This window comes from Cryptomeria japonica, chromosome 6 (assembly GCF_030272615.1).
Source record: "Cryptomeria japonica chromosome 6, Sugi_1.0, whole genome shotgun sequence".
Classification (NCBI taxonomy): domain Eukaryota; kingdom Viridiplantae; phylum Streptophyta; class Pinopsida; order Cupressales; family Cupressaceae; genus Cryptomeria; species Cryptomeria japonica.
The window spans coordinates 522,185,946-522,209,686 of record NC_081410.1 but is presented as its reverse complement, the minus strand read 5'-3'; the positions used below and the strand labels follow the sequence as shown (position 1 = coordinate 522,209,686).

General features: G+C 35.4%; 1 protein-coding gene across 6 annotated transcripts in view; it reads left to right on the top strand.

Moving 5' to 3' along the window:
- Positions 1 to 15,009: 15,009 nt before the first annotated feature.
- The window catches only part of LOC131067961 (2-oxoglutarate and iron-dependent oxygenase domain-containing protein CP2), a 104,005-nt gene continuing 95,273 nt past the window's right edge, over positions 15,010 to 23,741 (top strand). Inside the window, exons 1-2 of one of the 6 annotated variants that reach the window (XM_058003136.1) lie at positions 15,543 to 15,652; positions 19,077 to 19,191. In XM_058003136.1, the coding sequence (XP_057859119.1) occupies positions 19,132 to 19,191 (60 nt within the window). In that variant the 5' untranslated portion in view covers positions 15,543 to 15,652; positions 19,077 to 19,131. Of the gene's footprint in view, positions 15,653 to 19,076; positions 19,192 to 23,741 lie in introns of all 6 variants that reach the window. The other 5 variants (XM_058003134.1, XM_058003132.2, XM_058003133.2 and 2 more) reach the window with 5 other exon arrangements.

Below are 23,741 nucleotides of genomic sequence, written 5' to 3'. Positions count from 1 at the left end.
GCTAATCGCTGCGCACAACCGTTGAAAAGGACTTTTGTCACTTTCCACTTTTGATTATAGTGGGTTGGAACACTTGGCTTCAAAGTCATTTCCCACTTAGGTCGTTCCCTTCACACCGGCCAAAAAAATGGCTTTAAGAGTTTTTCAACCCCTCGAGAAGGCAGGCTTGCTAAAGAATTTATTGCTTGAAGTAAAGAAAGCTTTAAGAGTGGTCTAGCTTTTTGATCACCCAGTTAAGGGGAGAGCATATACCTTCCACTTTTGAGACAGAGCACACAAGTTTCTTTTTAGTCTTTTAAATAAATGATTTGCTAACTCTATATAGAGATGTCGCTCCACGAAAACACGGTGTTCCTTTTAACCTTTCATAGCAATGATTTTTTGATCTATTTAAAAGGGAACTTGGTCAACAAAATAAATGCGATGCTTTGTCAACAAAAGAAATCGATTTGAAAGGGAAAGATCTTCCCTCTTTAGTTGCAAATGACCTTTGGACTTTGTGTGATTCTTTACCTTGCAAGAATTTAAAATGGATCCTTTTATGCACCAAAGGATGGTCAAGTTCTTTTTAAGCCATTTGTTTGCAAAACTTGAAAATTTGATTTGTTCTTTTTAAGATCCAATTTGAAAAATTCTCTCCTAGAAAAGCAAGGAAAATTTGTTTTGTTTTGTGGATCTTTTTAAAGCCCAAACAAAGTGAGTTCAATTTTATCCAACAAAAATAAAAAAACTTTATATCTTGACTAACTTAACTAAGTTAGTAAAAACTTAAACTATTTATGATCCTAAAATTAAGCTCCCATCTGCAAGAAACTTGTTAAAAACCCTGCAAGATACCAAGTAAAATTGTTAGAAAATCTGTGGGTTTGGTGGACTTCAACAAGTCTAATTTGACATTCGGTTACAGTTTTTAATTTTGTCTTTGTCTGTGATGCGCTACAGAATAGACTGTGCGCGCTACGAGATAGTCAGGATGCGCTATTGGACAAACCCGATGCGCTGAACTGTTTTCTAAATGTGCTACTCTATTATTCTCTCGTGCCAAGACCTACAGGAAAATGTTAGTGAGGATGATGCGCTAAGGTATGGTTTGCATGCGCTGGGGAATGAGTCCCACGTGCCAAACAGTGAGTCAGATGTGCTAAAAGATCAACCAGATGCATTAAAGGATGTTCCCTACGCGTTGATTCCTATTTCCCGCATACTTGCAAAAGTGTTTATTTTTAAAAACCGATTTGATTAATGGGGTAGAGCCCCACGGTGGGCGCCAAAAATGTGTGCGGGAAAAGCGGGGTGATGAAACTTAAAATGTGAAAATGCGGTCTCAAAGAGGCTTGTTCACACACCCACGAGACTTCTTGGTGCAAGTTATGGAGTCATGAGGAATGACTCAACTTCCCAAGGTTGGTTCCATGGTTCTCTATCTCACAAGGTCCCTCAAGCCAATGTCTTTGCTCTCAGATCACTGAGAAAAGTGGCTTAGGGATGACGAATGCAAGAACGAGGGATGCTTATGATTGATTTTAATTATGAAATGCATCCTATCTATGCATGATCCTACAAATGCAATAAACTAGATTATAAGATGACAAGATTAGTAGAAATATTATCCTAACATGATATACTAGTTAATGATTTAAGCTAATGATAAAGGAAATAGTCTAAAGTGCTTATTAGATTAATTCCTATTACAAAGAGAAGCTAGATGTATTAATAAATTTGAGCATAAATGAGATACTAAAAGCTTGCATGGATCCTTAAAATGGAGGAATGAGAGCTCTATTTATAGTGAAAATAGGGCAATGGATGGTCAAGATTGAAGGAGTTAATCAAGGGTCGGGATTGAAAGTTATCAATCCATGTTTATAATTTTTACCAATGAAATGATGACAATTGTCAACATAAGACTGGTTAAGAGGAGATGAAAGAAGCATTAAATGCTTGAGAAGACGTTATGGTTACCTTAGGAGGTAAGGGTTAAGGTTAGGTTAGGATTATCCAATGGATAAAGCTTTTATCCAAGGGGTAAATTCTTTTGCAAAGGTTAAAGGGATAACCATGGTTAAAGCAATGAATGCTTGATGAGAACCCTGGGTTAGATGGAGGTTAAGTTAGTCAAAAAGTCTCTAACCATGCCACTAGGGGTTAGTTAACCATTAATGGTTTGAAGACTTTGGGGACAAATTTGTAAGAGTCCTTCCAAATTTGGGGGTATTCAACAAGTTAACTTGTTGAATGGATAAAGGCTTTAATGCCTTTTGAAGACTTTACTCCAAATTTGAGAAGTGACCTCCTCAATTTTAGGGAAAGGGGATAATGAATGGGTTTGGGTTAATTGATTAGGATTAGATGGATTCTAGAAGAAATTAGGAATAGGGTTTAGGATGCAAGTGGGAGATGTAGGAAAATGCAAGTGGGTGAGGGAAAATAGAATTAATTAAAATAAATAGCTTTATTTCAATTTGGTTGCAATTTGGGAAATTGAATGAATTAGATTTATTCAATTTGGGATAAACTATTAATTAAATGTAAATTTAATTAAAAGTAAGAAGAAGGGATTTAATAAAATGATTTATTTAATTAAATGATGCAAAGGGCTTTAGTGAATTTAACTAAATAAATTGTAATTTATTTATTTAAATAGAAGAATGTGGGTGATTTAGTTAAATTGAATTTAACTAAATGGAGGAATGAGAATAAAAAAATATTCATTTAGGAATACAGTCATTTTTATATGTCTACACTTGTTTATCGACCACTTCACCAATTAGCAAGTTGAATTCTTTGATGATGATGTCTTCAGGAAGGGGCTTTTGGTTCTTGTCGAGGAAAGTGCAAGGAAGGGTTGATATCTTCTCGATGATGTCTTTCCTTTTATCATTACATTCCTTATGTGATTTCCCCAAATCTTTTATAAGCACCTCTATTGTGTTCATTTGATGTTCTAGTACCTCCCTTTGTTCAACATACATATCTCTTGAAGGGAGCGCTCCATTATCAACTAGAACATCCAATTGGAAATCTTCTAACTTCAACCAAGAGTCAAAGTCCTTCTCATATGTGTCCAATTATTGTGAGAAAATATCTAAAGTTTTGTGAATTTCAGACTTGACATCTTCTAAATTATTTACCAAAGAAACAATAGAACCAATCAAATGAGTCCCTTGGCTCAAAAGCCTATACATCCACTAACCAATTGATCTCCCGTGAGAATTGACCTATTCAACTTGTTCGATGAGTTGTTCATCTACAAATGACATGACAAACTCAACTATCTCTAATGATTTGGCTATCTTGATCAAGACCTTAATTAGTGAGTTGATCAACCTGTTTCTTCAACTTGTCCTTCTTGATCTTTTCTTCATTGTACATTTCCACAAGATGTTGAAAATAAGTTTGAGAATTCTCCACCGTACCTTCACATGTTTGCTTGCCTAGATCAATCCTTTTAATGACATAATATGTAGGTTGCACTTTATCAAAATCTGTGTCCGGAGGAGGAATTGCCATTTTTACATATTTATTCTTTGATTTGTCAACCTTCACCTTGGATAATGTTTTGGCCTTCTTAGTACCCTTAGGCTTAATGGGCACCAATTTACTGAAGTCAAAGTCATCCGGAGAGATGAATTTCTTCTTTCTTTTTCTAAGCGTTAGACACTAGCCAAGGTGGCAAAGGTGTATCATCATCCACTCTAGTAGTCAACACTTGTGTTGCCAACTCTTGAGGCTGCACATTTGTAGTAACAATAGGTGAAGTTGAGGTAACAATGACATGTATATTTAGAGTAATAGAAACCCTAGGAGGAACTTGGGCTTCTAACATAAATTTATCAAAATCTTCCAACATGGAAGAAGTAACCTTAGACAAACTGGGAAGGAAAACAATATCAAGGTTGCCATGAGGTGTATCAAGGGTAGATTCACTTGTGGAAGTGGAGGGAATAACATGAATTTTAGGAACTTGTGATGAAAATGACACAATGGAACCTAAAGGAATAGTATTAATAGCTGAGACTGAAGTAGTACCTGTGATGTCACATGATGTAGGAGGAATACCTTCTAGTGTCTCGTGAGACTGGGAAGTACTTGGGATTTCAGGTAATCCCTCCTCATCAAATTCTTCTTCCTCTTGCTCCTGTTCATTTTCAGGTTCCTCTTCTTCTTGTTCCCCCTAATTATCTTCTTCATCTCCCTCATGAGTTTGAGTCTCTTGAGCAGAAGACTCATCTTGATTTTTACCCTTTCCAATAGTGAACTTGAACTTTGGACCTTTAGGAGGCATATGATCTTGTTTGTTTTTGGTCCTCAATTCAGAAGTCTTTCCCTTAGGCCATGTAGTATCATCTTCAAATGATTTGGTTTGGAAAGGCTTCAACAACATCATGTAGATTCAACCCAACACTGGTATTAGCAAGAATATTCTGGAACTTGCCCCTTATTGAAGTATTCTCCTTTTAGGACCATTGAATAAGAGGCAAAGGCGATCCAACAACTTTGTTTTTCTCATATATAGGATCTAGGATGTCTCCATCCTCTTGAATATCCTCGAGGACATCAACAAGATCAAAATTCTCAATTTGTTCTACCATAAGGCGATAGTAATCAAGTCTCTGAATATCCTCTTCAGTTTTGCAATCAATCCATACATATTCAATCTGGTGGACATGAGTGTAGTTCTTCTTTATCTCATTCTTCATGCCCATATAGTCAAAATATTTCTTGGCTTTGAAGAATCTCATGGTCACTCTCCTTATCTCCTCCTCCATGGCACGAGCCTTGTAGATAGAGTTGATGGAGTATCTCCCTATGGTAATGAAGAACTTGAGACCTATTTTATGAGATCTAGATTGACACTCATGGATTGATATCATTTGGTGAGCCATATCCATAAGAATAATCTTATCTAACGGATATCCTGGAAGCACGAAGGGTTCTCCATCAAAGCATCCAATTTTGATATATGTAAATGTGGGAAATTGTAAGAAAATACAACCATGTTCACTTACTACCTTCCAAGCCTCATTTGACACTCTCTTGTTTTAAAGATCTTTATTAAACAAGCACGTATAATGAGCAAAGAAAGCATCACGTTAACTCTCTTGAAATGGTGTAAACTCTCCTTGAGAGTGAATTGGGTAAAGTACTTATAAACAAGAACTTGGCTCCTATCACCTGTGGTGGATAAACCTGGAAAATGCCTCATTGAGGCAACTGCATATACAAGATATGAAGTCATATAAAATTTCAAGGTGGTGGGCACCTTAGTCAACTGCTCACACAATGCATCCACAATTTTATTGCCCCAAAAGATCTACTTCTTATTCTACCTAATGGCGTGAATGTACTGATACATCCACTTGCAGTAAGTGTTGGAAGTTGGGAGGCCTTTTACCCCACTAAGAAGAGTAATGAGATCATTGACCTCCTCAATGAAATAATTGTGAGGAAGAGTCTTAGGCCATCTTGAAATTGTAGGCCTAGGAGTTCTTAACCAATTATCATTAATGTTCTTCTTGCACTTATTTGAATTACTGTCAAAGTAGGTAACAATTGATTGCATATCAATATTAGCATATTGATCTATTGGTGGACACTTGAAAATTGTGTCAAAGAAGTCCTCATCAAGCTTGATGAGAGTCTTTTTACCATCTGCATCTTTCACTGATCTAGTTGTAGGATCATACTTGTTAGCTAGGGCTAAGACAAATTCTAGATTCTGTGCGGACATGGGAAAGCCTGCCACCAGATGAATTCCATTGTTAATGGTGGGCTCCATTTTGTAAGACATTGGCGGATCTTTGACTCTTTTCAAGAATTCCTTGAGATCTACATGGACAATCTTCGTATCCCTTACATTATCAATATTGGATGATACAGAAGGAGGAAAAATTGGATGAATCTCTTGCTTTTTGAACTTCATTGTTCTCTTACTAGGTGAGGGCTCTGTCATTTGAAAACAATTGCATTGCAACATTGAAAATATTATCACCATATTGAGATGATTAGCCTCCATAGGAATCTTATTTGATAAAACAAAAGTCATCGATCAATCACAAATTGGCTAAAAATCACCAATTTGTAAGTGTGTGAATTAGGTGCAAATAAAAAACAAGTGCATATCGGACTTGTAAGTCCGATTTGCACTTAAGAGATAGACAAAAACAAAAAACAAGTATATATTAGGCTTATATCCTTGATAAACACTTGGGAAAATCATAAAACACCAAAGGGTGCATATCAAACTTGTAACCCCGATATGCACTTGGGAAGAACGCTAAAAAAAGGTGCATATTGGAGTTATAAGTCTGATATACACCGCACAAAGAGTAAATATAAATATGGTGTGGATTGGGGTTATATCCCTGATTTACACCTTAAGGAACGATTTGGTGCAAGTCAAGGATACAACCCCGACCAACACCCAAAGAAAGGCACTTAGCAAAAAACTGTCAATTTACAAGGTAGTGTCGGGTGGGGTTGTAAACCTGACCAACACCTTATGTAAAGAAAGGTAATGGTGATGGTGGGTTTGTAACCCCACCACACACCACTAAGCAAGGCTCTAGTGTATGGTAGGGTCACATCCCCACCATGCACCATGGAATGTGCAGTGTGGAAATGATGTGGGTCGGGTTTGAATCCGACACATATCATAGCTATTTACTACGGTCTATGCTGAGTTCAAAACTCGACTTCACAACATGCAAATCCACAACAATGATGTGGGTCGGGTTTGAAGGCCCAACGCACATCAAACCCGACCCACATAAAAGCTGAGGCTTTGGTGTATGTCGGGTCTCCAAACCGACACCACACCAAAACTAGAGTTTCAATGCAATCGATAAAAATGATAATACAAATTTTAATATCAACAATATGAACATCCGAAAAAACTTTTGATGTGTATATTTAATATGAAAATTCGATTGGTAGTACACTAGGAAGAAATTCCTTGGGCGAGACTAGAGGTTTTCTTGCCTTGGTTCTTTCCTACCAGTGCCCACACTAAACCGAGGTGTAATTTTTAAAATTTAATAAAATATTGCGGCTACGACCTATTAACTATCAAAAAAATAATAATAAAATTTGACTGAGAAAAATTACAAAGAGAAGAACAAAATACATACCAGGGTTTTTAGAAAATCTGATTTGAAAAGAAATCCAACCCCTTATGAATCTCCTTTTGAATAATGAAAACAAATAAGGGGACAAATGGTAATAAAGGAGGAAATAAACCCGATATGAATCGAACTCTCAAAACAATAAATGAAAAATCATGCCAATATGTGCTTCATAATGATGTAAATCAGACATATAAGTTCAATTTGCATCATCATGCCTTTGGAGGTGCACATCAGACTTGTAAGTCTGATTTACACTTAAAAAGGGCTCACAAGTGCATTTTCGGGGTTGAAACCCGATTTTACACTGAAAAAATTAAAAATGATGTAGAGTCGGACTTAAAACCCGACTTTGCACCAAACAAGAAAAACTCTCTTAAGTTAAAATTTAAATTTTAACTAAGAAGACAAGGTTTTCAAGATTGAACACAAAGTGTTCAACGACGAGTGAAGCCACAAAAATGCTTCAAAACTCACAACTTAGAGAAGTGAAGACGAATTTAAGAAAAAATTGTAGGGGTTATCTTGTTTTCACACAAAACTAAAACAAGGATAACAAGCACTACCCAAAGACACAAAAAAAGAATTGAATAGATCAACACCATATCCAAAAACATAAAAAATCTGGATCACCATCAACTCAATCAATCCATACTAAATATCAACTCAAACACATCTTTCGGAGCACCAAAGATTCCAGGAACACATCTACCAAATTACCAACACCAAAACCATATGTTGACATCAATGACAACCATTATGTTAACATCAATGACAACCAACACAATCATCAACATCACATTTGCAACAAGGGTCACCATCATTTAACCATAGTTCCCTGGATTTGATTCCCTAATAGGTCTCCTCTCTTGCTAATATTTCTTTGTATGCCTCCATGAGAGATTTTTCTTTTTCAAATTCTATTTGAGTCATTCCTTTTTGTATGACCATGTTACTCAAGTCTGCAATTTCTTTTTCAATTTTGGTTTTATCATCAAAGATGTTTCCAAAGATGGATTTATTCCACTCTTTAGGCTTTCCTTTTAGATTTTCGAGTTTTTGGTAAATTATAAACACATATGTTCCTTTTTGCCTAATTGGTTCCTCCCACCATTGTTTCATGTTTTCTTTAAGTTCTGGGTGTCTAAACCACATTCTTTCAAAATAGAATTGTGTTTGATTCCATTGGAGTTGTAAAAAATGTTAAGTTCTCCAGGGAAATTATCCAAGATGGGAGCGGGGTGAATGAGTGAAGTTGGGAGACTTAGATACTCTCCCTATTTCTCAGATAGTAAGAAATGGTCAAGTCTCTCTGCAATATAGGCGAAACCTAATCACCTATTATTCTAGGTGAAATTTCCATTGACTAGTTGATAGTCCATTATATTATTATTCTCTACAAATGTTTGGAAATCTCTCTATGCGCGTGACACGTCTAATCCCCCATGTTTCTCTCTAAGTGATAAAATAGCGTTAAAATCCCCACCCAAGATAATATTGTCTTGATATAATGAGATGATATTGGTGACTTCTTGCCATATATTGTTCTTATCTTGTGTTTTGACTGGTCCATAAACATTGACAATAATGAAATTGAGGGAAGATTTCAGACTCTTAACCTTTGCTACCGGCTAGAAATTAGAGAAATTTTCAATGACACAGTGTACCTGATTTGGTTGCCAAAGGATGCCCAGACCTCCTGATACGCCATTGGCCTCCATGAATTGACCATCCCAACACTTGCAATGTTTTATGAATAGATCTGCTTCCTTGTTGTTCAATTTTGATTCTTGGATAAGCACAATGTCTGATAGTGATGTAGCTAACCGACACTTTATTAAGCATCTTTTGTCAGGGGAATTTAAGCCATTGACATTCCACGTGAGAATCTTCATTAGTTCCTAAGGGAGGGGGCTCCTCCCTTGGTAGTAGATCATGATAGGCAGGTTTTGATGAAAAATTGATCCCTTTTTAGTGCCTCCTCTTCCCTCTTCTGCTTATTTGTTTTTCTGCCTTTGCCTTTTCTATATGGACCACAATTTAAGGTTATTTTAGCAGTTTGGATAATACAATGAGGTTCTAGAATGTCTAGTTCATTAGCATGGTCCTCATAAAGGTCCTCTGAATCGTTTTCTTAGAGGTCATTGTCTGAACTTGCTTTAATTGGGGTTACTTCAAATTGGTTTGTATCCACTGCATTCTTTTCAATGCAAGTTGCTTGCTCTAAGATCTCCTCTGATAACTTTTTTGTGGCCCGGATCTAGATGTCAGCTTGGTTAATATTGACATATGTGTTTCTCCCCACCATATTGATTGGGGTTTCATTCAATGAGTGCTTAAGAAAGGGGACCTCCGTTGTTGTTTCTAATTTCGGCTTAAGCGGATGGTCTGTCATGGGTGAAACAACCAACGTTCTTGTGTTGGTTGTTGTGTCTTCATTTAGCTTGTCCCTAGCAAATTCTCCTTTTCCTATGCATTCCTTAATGAGGGGTTTTGCAGAGTAGACTACCATGACATTTGGCTTGGGTTCGGTGCTTCCTTTGCGTTTCCACTCCTTTTTTGTGCCTTTTACTGTGTGTATTTTTTATCTAGGGCAACTTGTAGTGGGATGTGAATGCACATTGCAATTTAAACAATAGAATCTTGGCTCTTTGATTTCAGTTTGTTGTTTCCATACTCCTACAATGATGGTGAGAAGAATTTGATCTAGAATTGGTTTGATAGATATAAGCTTGATTTGGGTGAAGAGAGCAGAGTCGACTCTCTCCATTTCCAGTCCCAAAACAATGCCAAGTTGTGAACCAATGAGACGAAAAATATTATTAGACTAGTATTCCAGTGGTAAATTGTTGAATCGAAGCCAAAGAGATTGATCTGTTGGTATTGTCTTGAGGGGATCGAAATTATTCTCCCATCTTTGAACATAGATCAATTTGTTAACAAATCACCATGGTTTTGTGTTGACGATCCGTTCCCAGTGATTTTCTAAATCTAGGGTTACAACAATTTTTTTGTTGTTGGAAGAAAATCAATTTATAAGTTAGGGCCCTAGAATTGATGAACCCATTTCTTGATATTGTTCCTAGAGGGCTTGAGTCCAACTACCCTTGCAATTACAATGTGTGCCACAAGGAAAACCGCCTCTAGGTCTACCAAATTTACAACATTTATTTCGATGGATGTCTATTCTTTCTTGATTGTCGGGGCTCTAGAGATTGACCTTTGTTTAGTCGGTGTGGAATCCTTGCTTTTCTGAAAACCTCCTAGGGTAGTTTGATTGATCCCCTAATGTCGTTCTTCTCTTGTGATTTGGCCTGATTGCAAGAAATGATTTGGTCTGTTTCTTTCGTGTGAGGTTGGGCGTTTTGTGTTATACCATTCTCCTTTGTTATTTTCATATTGGTCTTTTGATTTGTGTGCCGCTTGTGGCTGGAAACCCCCAAGTGGTATCATGTTTACTCCCTCACCAAAATGTGGCAGATATGCTTTTCATAGAGTAGTGTTTTTTCCTTTGGTATTACCTTTAGTAATTGGATACGAAATTGGTCACATATGTTGTAGCATAGCATAACATAGCGATAGTCTATATTTTTTAGTTCCATATTCCTATTTTAAAAATATTATTGACTAAATTGATACAAATATTTATAACTTTATCAACTAAATAATTATCCGATAGGCTATTCCTGTAGGGGGAACCCCCTCCACCGAAATAGTGTCTCACGTCGGCCTTGCGGGATACTTGCCGTTTTCCAGTTTTCCAATCGTCGTAATAAATTGTGTTGGAAATCTCAAACTATTTCTTTGTCGCAGTAAAGGGGAGGATGGAAGATTGATTGGGGTTAAGGAGCAACACAACCATGATTAGGCGAAATCTTTAGCCGACTGATGCAACACGTCCATTCACATAAGATCTGCTTAAGAAATTCAAGTGATGTTCAATACAAGCAAAATTATGCAATGCACTTGAGATTTTGTTACAACCTATCTAATATATTTTTAGTTTTCAATAGGCCTCTTTGGCACTCTTTTCCAGGGTTCCCAAGGAGATCTTCATATTTGCCAGTAGGTCAAGGTGGAGGTTCATGGTCACCATGTTTCATCGGATCTTTCAGAGCTACCCAAAACAAGGCATGTTCTTCCCGTATTCATGTTCTTTTCAATGAAAAGCATGCTAATTCGTCGAGTTGTTGAGTCTAACATCTACCTACAAAATGCCTTATTCAATTCTATATCATCCGAGTCTCTTCTATCTTGGAGCCACCACTTCCTCGCTATCCATTTGAGGTCGTACCAGAATGATAAGAACATCTGTCCCAAGCCGATCATGAAAGAAATACAGGTGATCCAACATAGTCGAGAATTCAATGAGATCCTTCCCTTCCAGAAGGATATAGGGGTTTCTTCAAATCATCTAGTCATTGAACAACTTTTGCCAACCCTTCTAAAATGCCATTATTCATAATTGTTTATTAAGCTTTTATTTCCCTCAACATACATTGAATGAGTTTTGTATTAGTTGCGCCTTGAATGATATGCACCTAATAGACAGTAAGAAAAAAATTCGTCGAATTTGCCGATGGAGAAGCTTCGTGAATTTGTCCTTACAAAACAAGAATTTGACTTTTGCCAAACCTTGAAATAGTGTTGTTTTCATTTTCACACCTTTTCCAAGTTAAAAGACAATATTTTTTTGGGAATGAATAGCCAACAATCCTATAAATCAAAATACATAGCCTTTATCCACACAACATTGATTATGGTGTACTTGAGTAGTTAGTGAAAAAGGACTAAAAGCATTAGATGGATAAGATTTTAGTAATCATCTTGAATCCTTTCTTTTAATTTTCACTTATTGATTTGGAAAAAAAAGTCTTTCACTTCATGTAAGGTACGCCTTTGGTATAGTAATACATTTTCAATTCTTCAAATTCATGATTGCACACAAGCTCACATATGCATGTTAGACGTACAATTATCTCCAACTCCCTTCTTATAGAAAAAATATCCACTAAAGTATGAAATAAGCACACCACTACTGCTTTCAAACCTTAAGCACCTCTCCGCTGAATCACAAATGATGGCATATCAAGAAACTCATATTTCCTTGATAATGATCCCATGATATAATATTTATTAGAGTGATTTCTTCATATTCTTTTTCATTCTTGACAAGTTGTACCAACATTAATAAGAATAACTTGAGCTCATCAACTAATCAACAATCACATTACATTCCACAATAAATTCAACCTATCATATTCTTCTTCAATTTCAAAAGAATTTAACTTCTGTAACATATGGAAAAGGAATCGAATCCTTGAAATAGTGGTGTTTTCATTTTCATATTGAAGTGTTGTAGATTACAAGGAAAATAGTATTGTTAATATCCATTTATATACTGTAGTTTGACTTTTTAAAGTATGCATACCTTGCAGAAATATTTAAAGTAAGAATATAGATGGCTTATTATTTTCTAAATTTTTATTTATTTATAAATAAATAAGTTACTCTATTAAATTCATCTTTTAATTATATTCAAATATAAATAAAACATGAGTTGGCTATCATGTTTAATCACTATTTCTAAATCAACTTATTACAATAACAAAATAGTTATAAATGATCACGTTGTTTCTAATCAATTACAAAATAGTCATTTACAACAACATTTGAAAAGACATTTGAGTGATATTAATGGTTTATTATGCATTTTGGCTCATCAATAACATTTTTTGGCCCTACCATACAACATATTACCCTTTGAATGACAAGACCAGAGATAACAATTTCAACAAATGCTATAAAAACATGCTAGATTGATATGTATCCCTCCATCTCCCCAAGACTAATAGAAAACAATTTGTGAAGAAATGGTATTTAAGAATAAGTATATTTTCTTCATTAACATCAGATAGGTTGGATCAAGATATTGATCGGATCATGATTAAATCCAACCCTTTAGAAAATAAAATTATAACTAGTGCTTGCACCAAAAGAGGTGCAATGGTTATGCCAATAGTAATTTATATCATTTATTATCTTTATAATTTTAGTATAGAATTTTCTCTTCATTTATTAACATTATTAAATCAAATTTTAAAATAATTAATATAAAGAAAAATACGAATATTATAGAGACTGTATGACATGGAGAAATACCCATTTATCAAGATTTTCAAAACAAAATCATAGCAACTCCATGTTGTGCTTGTTGGAAATGGTTTGCCTTTAAATACCCCCCATTTAAAAATACTCAATATTTTAATAATAAATAGATTTTTTTTCCCAAATACAATAAAATTGAGACATAAAATACACAAAATACAAATATCAAAATATAAAATTTAATATATGTTAGTAAGCAAAGAGCCCAATTTTTAAAATCTGAAATATAGAATGTAAACTTCAATAACTTGCTTAAAAAAAAAATTAAGAAAGAAACATGTAACATTTCAATGAGAATTCAACAAATTTTTTTTTTAAATAAAATTTTAAAATAGAATATATTGAAAATAAAATTAAATTGAAAACATAATTTAATATAAAATGTGACTTGTTGTTAATGGTCTGTTCAACTTGAGTTTGTATAAGGTCAACACCATTATTTTGTTAATTATTTTTTAAGTTATCAAGGTCAACACCCTTGTCTTACTACTTCTAATATCAGAAGGCCTTATATTTTGCCCTTTTCATAAATACAAAGAAATTTAAACTCGATGCAACTAAAAATTTAGAGTGTAACGTTTGAAAGGTCCTAAGAAAAAAAACAATTTTATAAAAATTGAGGAAACAAATTTTAACACGAATTGAATATCTATCTTTCAACAATTTATTTCTCCCAAAATGATTAAAAAGATATTCATACATTCAATTATGAAAATTCTACCATGTTTATATAGTTATATAGATATTAATGCTTGCCCTCCTACAGAGTGTACAATTATAAACCATTTGATAAAGTCAAAGGATGCATTGTAAGACTACACTGTGATGTAGACACCTAAATAATGCATAGTTCAATTCCTAAATAAAAAATTTGATAGCTAATACATTTAAATTTTGTTATTAATATTTAACATTTTGAAGGCTTTTAATAACTCAGACAATTGTCCTTTGTTCTCTTTCAATTGGTTGAACTCTGACGCTATTTGCGTGATAAGACAACAAACAAACTCTCAGATCATGACGCTACGAGCCATGTTTTCCGATGACCTCTTACCAATAACAATAATGAAGGGCACTACAATCTTTCCAAAACATTTCTTCACAGTGACATGCTAAATTAGGGTTTTATTGCAGCATTTACAGATAATTCTGAGTTTAAAATCTAAAATGTTTTACACTGTCAGTTTTCCTCATAAATTTGAACAAACAGATGCAATTTTGAGTGGAAATTATGGACTAGGTTTTAGCACTTCTGAATTCTTCGTTGGTTTTTAATTGCGCACCTAGAGATGGGCAATTAGAGATGAATTTGAGGGTTCAATACTTTTGTTTCCTCGCTATAGTTGGAGTTCTGGACTTTTAGGGCATGTTCCCATGCGACTGCTTAGCTTATTTTGGCTGGCCCCATGAATATTTATCTTTGCTGCTTATTTTTAAACAGAACATTTTAATTACTTATTAATAGTATTAATACTAATTTGTGCACTTAAAATTTGAAAAACAAAATAGAAATAAAATCTTAAAAAAAAAAGGAGGTGACACTTTTGTTAATAAGCAGCGTATTTTCAGCCCCCGCTTTTCTTCCATGGCTTATTTTTAATTCCTAAACAATAGCTGCTCCACCAAAGTAGGAAAAGATTCTAAATCATTCTTTTTTTCACAATTTTAAAATTGCATGGGAACATTTAACTGCTTAAATAGAAGCAGAAAATAGAATTAAGCAGAAAATAGAATTAAGCAGCCGCATGAGAATATGATGTTACTATCTTGCTTAGAACTGGACATTGATTTCAAGTAAAATTTATGAATTTCTTTTAGGGTGTTAGAGTTTTAAATGCTTGCAGGTTATTGCATTGCAGTCGGAGTTTCGTTTTTAAATTGCTCTTTATGGCTGAACATTTATACATGTTTTTCGAGGAAGACATTGGTTAGGATCAGGGTTTTAATTTTGGAAAGAAATTAGTGGATTTAATGTTTTTAGACCTTTGAAGTAGTGGTTGTAGTTGGAGTTTTGGGTTTAGATAGCTCATGAGGAGGCAATGTCACCGGATTCTCGACATGGCCGAAAGAAGGCTAGCATTTCGGAATCTAATGGCACATCCCGTGAAATACTTGGCTTGCGGGAGCTTTGTGAGGGTGAAGTAGGTGGTAATAGTTCTACGATAAGGCTGTGGAGGGACCCTAATTTGGACCATAGGCCTGATAGCTATGAAGATTACAAGTCAGATTACCATCCTGCTCTCTTTAGCGCTCTGGAGCGCCATCTTCCTGGGCACATATTGGACGCGACCAAGGATGCCAAGCTTCATGTTCTGGGCAAAGTTGTATCCAGATATGCACCCCGAGGAGAGAGGAAGCGGGTGAGGCAAACTGAACTATATATAATACTGAATTGACTGATTAGGGCATAGGGTATGTAATTATGATTTATTTTACTTACGTTGACGGGGCCAAAACAATGCACAAGACCATGAAATGTAACTTAATACATACACCCACCCAGCAATCAGTATGCAAACTCGTTTAAACAAGTTAACAAATACGGACATGTATTTCCTTTTTAGGTATCTATATTCTCTGTTGATCTTAATTCTTAGTTTGCCTTCTCTTTCTTCAAACCAATCTGACGTAGATTTTACCTTGAAGATTAGGCTGATTAATTGCAGTAAAGGTGGCATGTCTTAAGCAGCGTAGTTTTAGGTTTTGCAGAATTTAATTTGATATCTTGCATGTGGGAAATCAATAATTTCAGGGTTTGTAAATCTAATTGTAATCGGTTTTACTTACGGACATGAAACGGAGACAGTCTATTGGACCTTAAAAAGATGGGACTATAAAAAGTAACATTACACGTGTCAACCCGCAAATTGTCATGGATGATGGCAACAAACTTAAAAATAGGAAAATTCATTCGCTATTTAATCTTCTACTGTTGATCTTAATAATTATTCCCCTACCCTCTTTATTCTGATGCCTTCAAACAGGTCCAATGTATCGACAAAGATGAGAATTTTGTGTTTGGACTCTGGAGAAGTTATCTATTAAGTGGAAAATCAATTATTAGGTTAGTTAAGATTTTGTAGAATACGTGAACATAAATTACCCTTCGTTTGAAATTTTTCAGCTAGTTAATGTTTTGTGTTTGCATCCTAAGTCTTTGCCAAACAATCAATAGCTCTAAGAAAAAAGAGTCAGTTGACTATGTGACAACGACATTGATGAGTGACTGACATCTGATATTAGTCTGCCCATTCATAATGATAGAGTAGTCATCTCTTGTCCAAACATGCCTTATCTCCTCCATCACTATACTCACCTTGGAATACTCTTTGTCAAGAAGTGGGGTTCATAGCTTATGTTCATTGGGGGGCAAATGAAAGACTGATAACAATTGCATTTTTGAACATTTGTTTAAAATATGAAGAGCTTGCCTTATGAAACAATATGACATTGGCATTAAGTTTGAGAATAGAAGACTTGGCCATTTCTTATGATTGGATATCAAACATGCCTCAAGACTAGTGGCCCTTTTCTCTCTTATTTGACTTTCAACATCTGTGATTTGGGTAGGGAATGACATGCTAGGTTGCATATATTCTATTGGCATTCCTTTCATTTTGCCTCAACCTTTTTTTGCTAAGGTAAAGTTTTCACAACTTTTGATCTTTTAGGGGCTTTAAACTCTCGAGATCCATCTCTCAATGAAAGATCGATCTCGAATGTAGCTGCCCATTAATCCTTTTTGCAAAAATGACATAACCATACTCTACTTCCTCCTGATTTTTCCTTCATCTTTGTCTATGCGTGTTGCAAATTGTAAAAGAGGTTTTTTAAGATTAAATGGGCATTTTGCATAAGTTTTGAGGAGTACAGAAGGGCATTCAAATGGGTTACTTGAACTAATTGTCTTTGCAGTACTCCCACTTCTACAAGAACCTGCAACATTACTCTACTAGTATAGGCTCTTTGTTGAATTTGAACTTCTTCACCCTCACCAACCTCACTGCTGCTGCTGATTGCTTTTTTTTTTGTGGAAAATTCAAATGACAGCTGCAAGTGCAAACATAAAAGTTAAAACAAAAATCAAACAAAAACCCTCCCTTAGTGTTTGAAACTTTGACAAAAACAAAAAAAATTGCAAAAGAATGTGTGAAAATGAACAATAGATAGTGAACTTACCTCAAATGATATAGATTTGATGTTCTCTTGCTCTCTTCTCACTGCCATTCCTTTCTTTGTTTACAGCTGTTCTTATTCTTTCTTTTCCTCTTCCCAAGTTGAATCGTGGCAAAATGACTTTTTTTTAGCTGTTTGTCTTCCAATTTTAGGTTTAGGTTTTGTGTAAAGGGATGTGGGGTCCTTCTAGGCCCCCCCATCCCTTTTTTTAATTTTAATTTTGTGTTTTGTTTGCTGGGCTGTTGGGATGGCTAGCTGTTCTGTAATGTACTTTGCTGTCCCCTGTCTGATTTTTCTCATCCTTGAAACATTTGCTACCTTTTTGAAAATTTGGGGACAAAGGGTATTGAGGGTTTCCTACCCATTCTCACACCCCCTGTATTGGATGGGTCTGTTTTTGCCAGGAATACATTCCTTGGGTACACAGAATTATAAAAATTGTTGTTGTATATCATCAGGGTCATGAGGAAATTAAAAAACTGGAAGTATAATAATTTTGAGGAATGATAGTTGAAAAAACAGAAACCTTTGTTAGTTGAAATGCAATGCCATAAAATACTTGAAAGGATCTCTCAGATGAAATCAAATTTGAAAGCCAAATGAGCCAAGCAAAAATATGCAATATATAAAAATACATATTATATTTATTATTTTATGATCACTATTGAATTTAGTACTGATCTTAATGCCACATTATAAAATAACATCATCTATATTAATAGAGAAGAAAGCAAAAGGAGATCATCAATCTTAAGAGGTCAAACAAAAATAAAATGAGTGAAAACAGCTTGAAAAGAAAAGGAATAAATTTTTTGTTTTATCAACGTAGCTTAAGTGAAGTGACAGAATTTTTTATTAATGTCTAGGAAGATTATTTGGTTTTATATACTGATAAAATAACATATATAGTTTGGGTGACAATTATTTTGGGTTATCTGCTTTAAATTTTAGACACATCTAAAATAATATTCATGAATTCTAAAACATAACAACGTAACTAACTAGCTGTTTGGGGGGTAAGCTCAGTAGAGTTTACAAGTTTTTCATAACTTATGTTGCTATATCTCATTCACAACTCTTATTTGTAATACTAGCGTGCCTTGCTAATCTCCTAATACCTCTCATAGAAAATTCACTGTCAAGAGCTGTTCACTTTTGAACTAGCCACTGCTTAGAAAGTCATATTTCCCACACATTTTATTTCATAAGTACTTAGTCTGAGTAAGTTGATTGGACCAAACAATATTGGGAACAATTTAGCTGTGAATATTGTATTGTCACATTGCTTTTTATCTAAGTTGTTGGGTTTTCCACTTGGACCCTCTGGGTCTGGTTCTCCTTAGGTCTGGACAGGGTTTGGCCCAAACCCAGCCAGGAGGAATTTGAACGGATTTGCAGAACTCGTCAGGAATTTGGTGGAAAACACAATTTTGTTGACTTTTTAAAATTGTTTTTTAATGCCAAAAAGACAAATTCAACCCCCAACCCTAATTTGATGTCTTAAAACACTAAAAGGGTAAAATCTACTTCATTTTTGCACAATAGATTGAAAAACATAACTTCTTTGCTTCATTGCTGAACATCATTTTTTGCTTGCCATTGCTTAAGGAGAGTTGAAGATTGATTGTTGCTTGTTCCTAGCTGGTTCTTGTGCTACTTCTACATGGTTGCAAGTGTAGATTTGTTCTCGAAGACATTTGAGAGGAAGATTTCAACAAAAGGGGTAGGTTTTTGTTCTTTTTTTTTTAATTAAATTTTCCCTTGCATTTTTTTTACAAATTGAAATGAACTCTCTAGTTTTGTTTTAGTTTTTCATTTTGGTTTGTAGAATGGCAAGTGCTTCTAGTGTTGGGAATGAACCCTGTTTTAAAACGGACCCAAACTCTCTCCCTTGGAAATAAGTGGAAATGGTAGAACAATTTCCAGGTGGAGGAAGTTTTCTTTGGACTTGTTCTCATTGCAAAGAACCATACAAGAGTTCATACAGTCAAGTAAAAGCACATTTGTGCTTTATCCCTCAAAAAGGCATCAAATTTTGTGCAGGAAAACCAAAAGGTAAAGGGCTTCTTGCAGAGTCACAAGTATTGGCATATATAGAAGAGCAAAGAAAAGTAGACGAAGCAATTGGGAAGGAATCTTCTCATCCTTTGGTAAATAGTAAGGGTAAGAGTAAGAAAGGATCGGTGGACTCTCTATCACATCTCAATCTTGACCATACAGAGGGCCATCCATTCTTGTCTATACCTCAACAACAACCTATTTTGTAACATAAGAGAGCAAAGGGTCCATTGGAAACATCATTTCACAATGAGGGTAGATAGATTGCCGAGAAAGACATAGCTAGATGCATCTATGCTAATGGGTTGGCATTTAATGTTGTTTGCTCACCTTATTGGCAAAAAATGGTGAGATCAATTAATGAGGCTCCAAAGGGGTTCAAGGGCCCAAGTAATGAGAAGGTGCGTACTTCCTTATTGGAGAAAGAGGTGAGACATGTAGAGGACTCGTTGAAGCCCATCAAGGATTCATGGATTGAAACAACAGTGTCCATCGTATCTGATGGATGGAAAGATGCAAGAAATTGTCCATTGATCAACGTTGTTGCAGTGTACCCTAAAGAGGCAATGTTTTTGAGAGCAGTGGATTGTGAAGGGTAGGTGAAGGACAGTCCATTCATTGCTAATATTCTTTTTAAAGGGCATTGAGGAAGTTGGCCCTCGAAATGTTGTTCAAGTGGTAACAGACAATGCCAAAAATTGTAGGGCTGATGGGTTATTGGTTGAGGAGCGGTATCAACACATTTTTTGGACACCTTGTTCGGTCCACCCACTCAAACTAATGTTGCGAAAAATTGGCAAAAAAATTAATTGGATCAAAGAGGTGTATGCTGAGGCCGAGGAGATCCAAATGTTTATCACTAACTAGCAACCACCATATGTGACAAGGCATATTTAGACAATTCTTGAGATTGGAGCTATTGAAGGTAAGTAAATTTAAAATGTTTAGTAAATCTTTTAATTTAATTTTAATTTTAATTTTTTCTTATTTTGATTTTGAAATAGGTCGTTGAGACCTATTTTAATTCAAAAACTACACAGTTGAACCCTAATAGCAATATCATAGTTTGACTTGTTGTGGAAAATACCTCCTACTTATCAGGTTGCTGAGCCCTGTTTTACTTCCAACACACTTGTGTTGAGATGACTTTTGAAGGTTCATCTACCACTAGCTAGCATGGTAATCAGCCCTAGTTGGGGCATATGGAGGCAATCGAGCACTACAATGGCAGAAAACATTAAGAGAATGATACTAGATGACTCTTGGTGGGATCTTGTTGAGTACCTCCTGAAGTTCACTAAGCCTATATTGAGCATGATCCGTTACATTGAAATGGATAGGCCTTGTTTGGATGAGGTATATGATGGCATTGACTCAATGATTGAGAAGATGAAAGTTGTCATAAATGCAAAAGAGAAAGATCCAAAAGAATTTTTTTTCAAACAAATACAACAAATCGTTGTGGAGAGTTGAAACAAAATGACCACTCCATTGCATCTCCTTGCCTTTGCATTGAGTCTGAAGTATTATATTCAGCAAATCCTTAAAGAGAGTGACACAAGAGTTGCCTCATATAGAGATCCCAAATTTGCTCAAAGGTACAAGGCAGCCATTCGTAGAGTCTTTCCCCAAGACCTACGACCCAACGTGAGGGCTGAGTTCATGAGTTTTTCAAGCACAAATGATTGTGGTCTTGAAGCTCTTTGGGACAAGAATAAGGTTCCTGCTCATAGTTGGTGGTACTTCCATGGAGAAGCATACTAGCACCTACAACCTCTTGCCATCAAAGTTTTATCGCAAGAAAGTTCTTAGTTACTTAAAAAACCTTCTATCTTGCTTATATTTTAAATTTTAATTTATAATTCTCAAGTCTCTAATTTCAAAATCTTGATAGGTTGCTAGTTCATCTTCATTCGAGAGGAATTGGAGCACGTGCTCCAGCCACTCAATGAAGCACAATAGACTACACTCCATAAAGTTGGAGGACTTGATCTTTGTACATTCAAACTTGTGGCTCATCACACACGAAGAAAATGCCTACAAAGAAGGGGAGACAAAGCAGTGGGATATTGATCCAGAGCATGCCGAGTTGGATGATTCAATTGTCCGCCTTGATGCACTTGGAGTTGATGACATTGATGACCATGAGCTACCTAGTGATCATGAGATATACTATGCTAGTGCCACTGCACTGTTTGTGGTTCTTCTATCCTACCACGACATATAGATGATGATGATGATATTTTTGATGACCCATATGATATTTGATCAGTGATGGCTGATTGTAGTAGCTTGACATTATTATTTTTGAGCTAAAACATTAATATGGTGGTGTATTTACTGTTTTGCTATGTTATTTGAACTAAAAATTTAATAGATGATGGTGTATTTTGCTATGTTACTTGACTATTAGCATTGTGGTGTATTTTGAACTTAACTTTTGTTGCATATATGCATATATTTTTGATTTTTGTATGTTTTTGTACTAATGAACCTAAAACGAATCCAAAACCCCAAATTTTTTTTTGCTGAATCTGCGAACCCAAATCTCGAACCCGAATTCGAGCCTGAACCAGAATCGGCAACTTAGCTTTTTATACATACAAGGTCTGATATTGGAAAGTTTATGATCCATAAAAGCCTTTAATGTGTTAAGGTCATCCTACTTGTCCGTGTCCATAAAAGTTGCAAGGATAAATATCTTTCTAATGGTCAATTTTGATTATTTTTGAATATGGTGAAAAGATACAACATGAGGATCATTAGATTGCAGATAACAGATTAATCTATTATAGTTTCCTCCATGTTTTTACCAAGACAATGTTATCAATTAGCTAAAAAACTAGATAACCATCAAGGATGGTAATGGTGTTTCCAATTGATTATCTAAAATCTTTTAAAGATTAGCCATATCCTAGATTGGAGACTTAAGATCAGTGACCAGCCAACATGAGACAATTACAAGATTATTCCCCTAGTGGGGTAGCCCTTCAACAATATCAATTGATTATACAATATATGAACCAAAATATTACTATAATAGAGATGTTCTCATAAAATGCACCAAGAAAATGTAAAATCTATTCAAAACTGGCTAAATTGTTGGAAGTTTGTTCATTATTGGCTTTAATAACATATATAAATTAAAATAACCTATGAAAACATAAAATATTCAATTGATTTGTCATTTTAAGCTTTGCTTCTGGATGTTGGGCGAAAGATAACATAGAATGGTGCCTTACGTTAAACACATTCCAAGACTAAGAGGGGAAGGGGGGGGGTGTGCATTAGTCTTGATCAACCTCTTTAAACTTTATTTCAAAAATCAATGTCAACTCAATCGTAATCTTATCAGCACCAATGAAAGATAAAACAATGAACACCATGCACAAGAGAATACCAAAATTTACATGGAAAACCCAAATAAGGAAAAACCACGGGGAGAGTCAACTCACAATATATGAACAAGATTACAATGATGTTTTAGGCTCATTGCCAAGGAATTTCCCTGCCCCCTGAAGGACTTGCAGGTTGAGGTGCACTATCCCAGGGCAAGATACAAGGGACTTGCAAGTTGAGACACACTGCCTCTGGGCAAGATACAAAGAACTTGCTGGGGAGGCTCTCTATCTTCGAGCAAGGCACATGAACATATGAATTGAGATGAATGGGCCTTCAACAATATTGCCTCTAGCAATCTCCAAGTATGAAGTCATCCTTAAATCTCTGTCCTAAGCGACCAACTTCAAAACAATCACCACACACTTCCTGTACTTCAACTTTGCATCAATAACTCTGCAAAATGATATGATCATGTAGGCGCAACACATAATTGATAAACACACTCATCCACACCCTCAACACCGATTTGGTCTTCTATATATATCTTCCCCTTCATCATAAACCCCAATTAGGTCAGCCAAAATAGGGGACAAGTGTAAGTCCTATCAAGTCGGCCACCAAATACAATTGTGGTGAAAGCAGTCCAATCTAGGAGATAGAGAGGATCTAAAAGCATCACATCAGATCTTTCTAAGCCGCCTCAAACAATTCACACGCTAGTACACATCCTCCAAAGTCGACAATAAGGTAACGTGCAGATGAACCATGTAGTGCACAACTAGTTGGCTCAAAAGCATATCTTTCATACGAATTAACTCAATGCAGATCCCCACATGCCAAAGTAGGACCCAAATACAACATAACACAACCTTC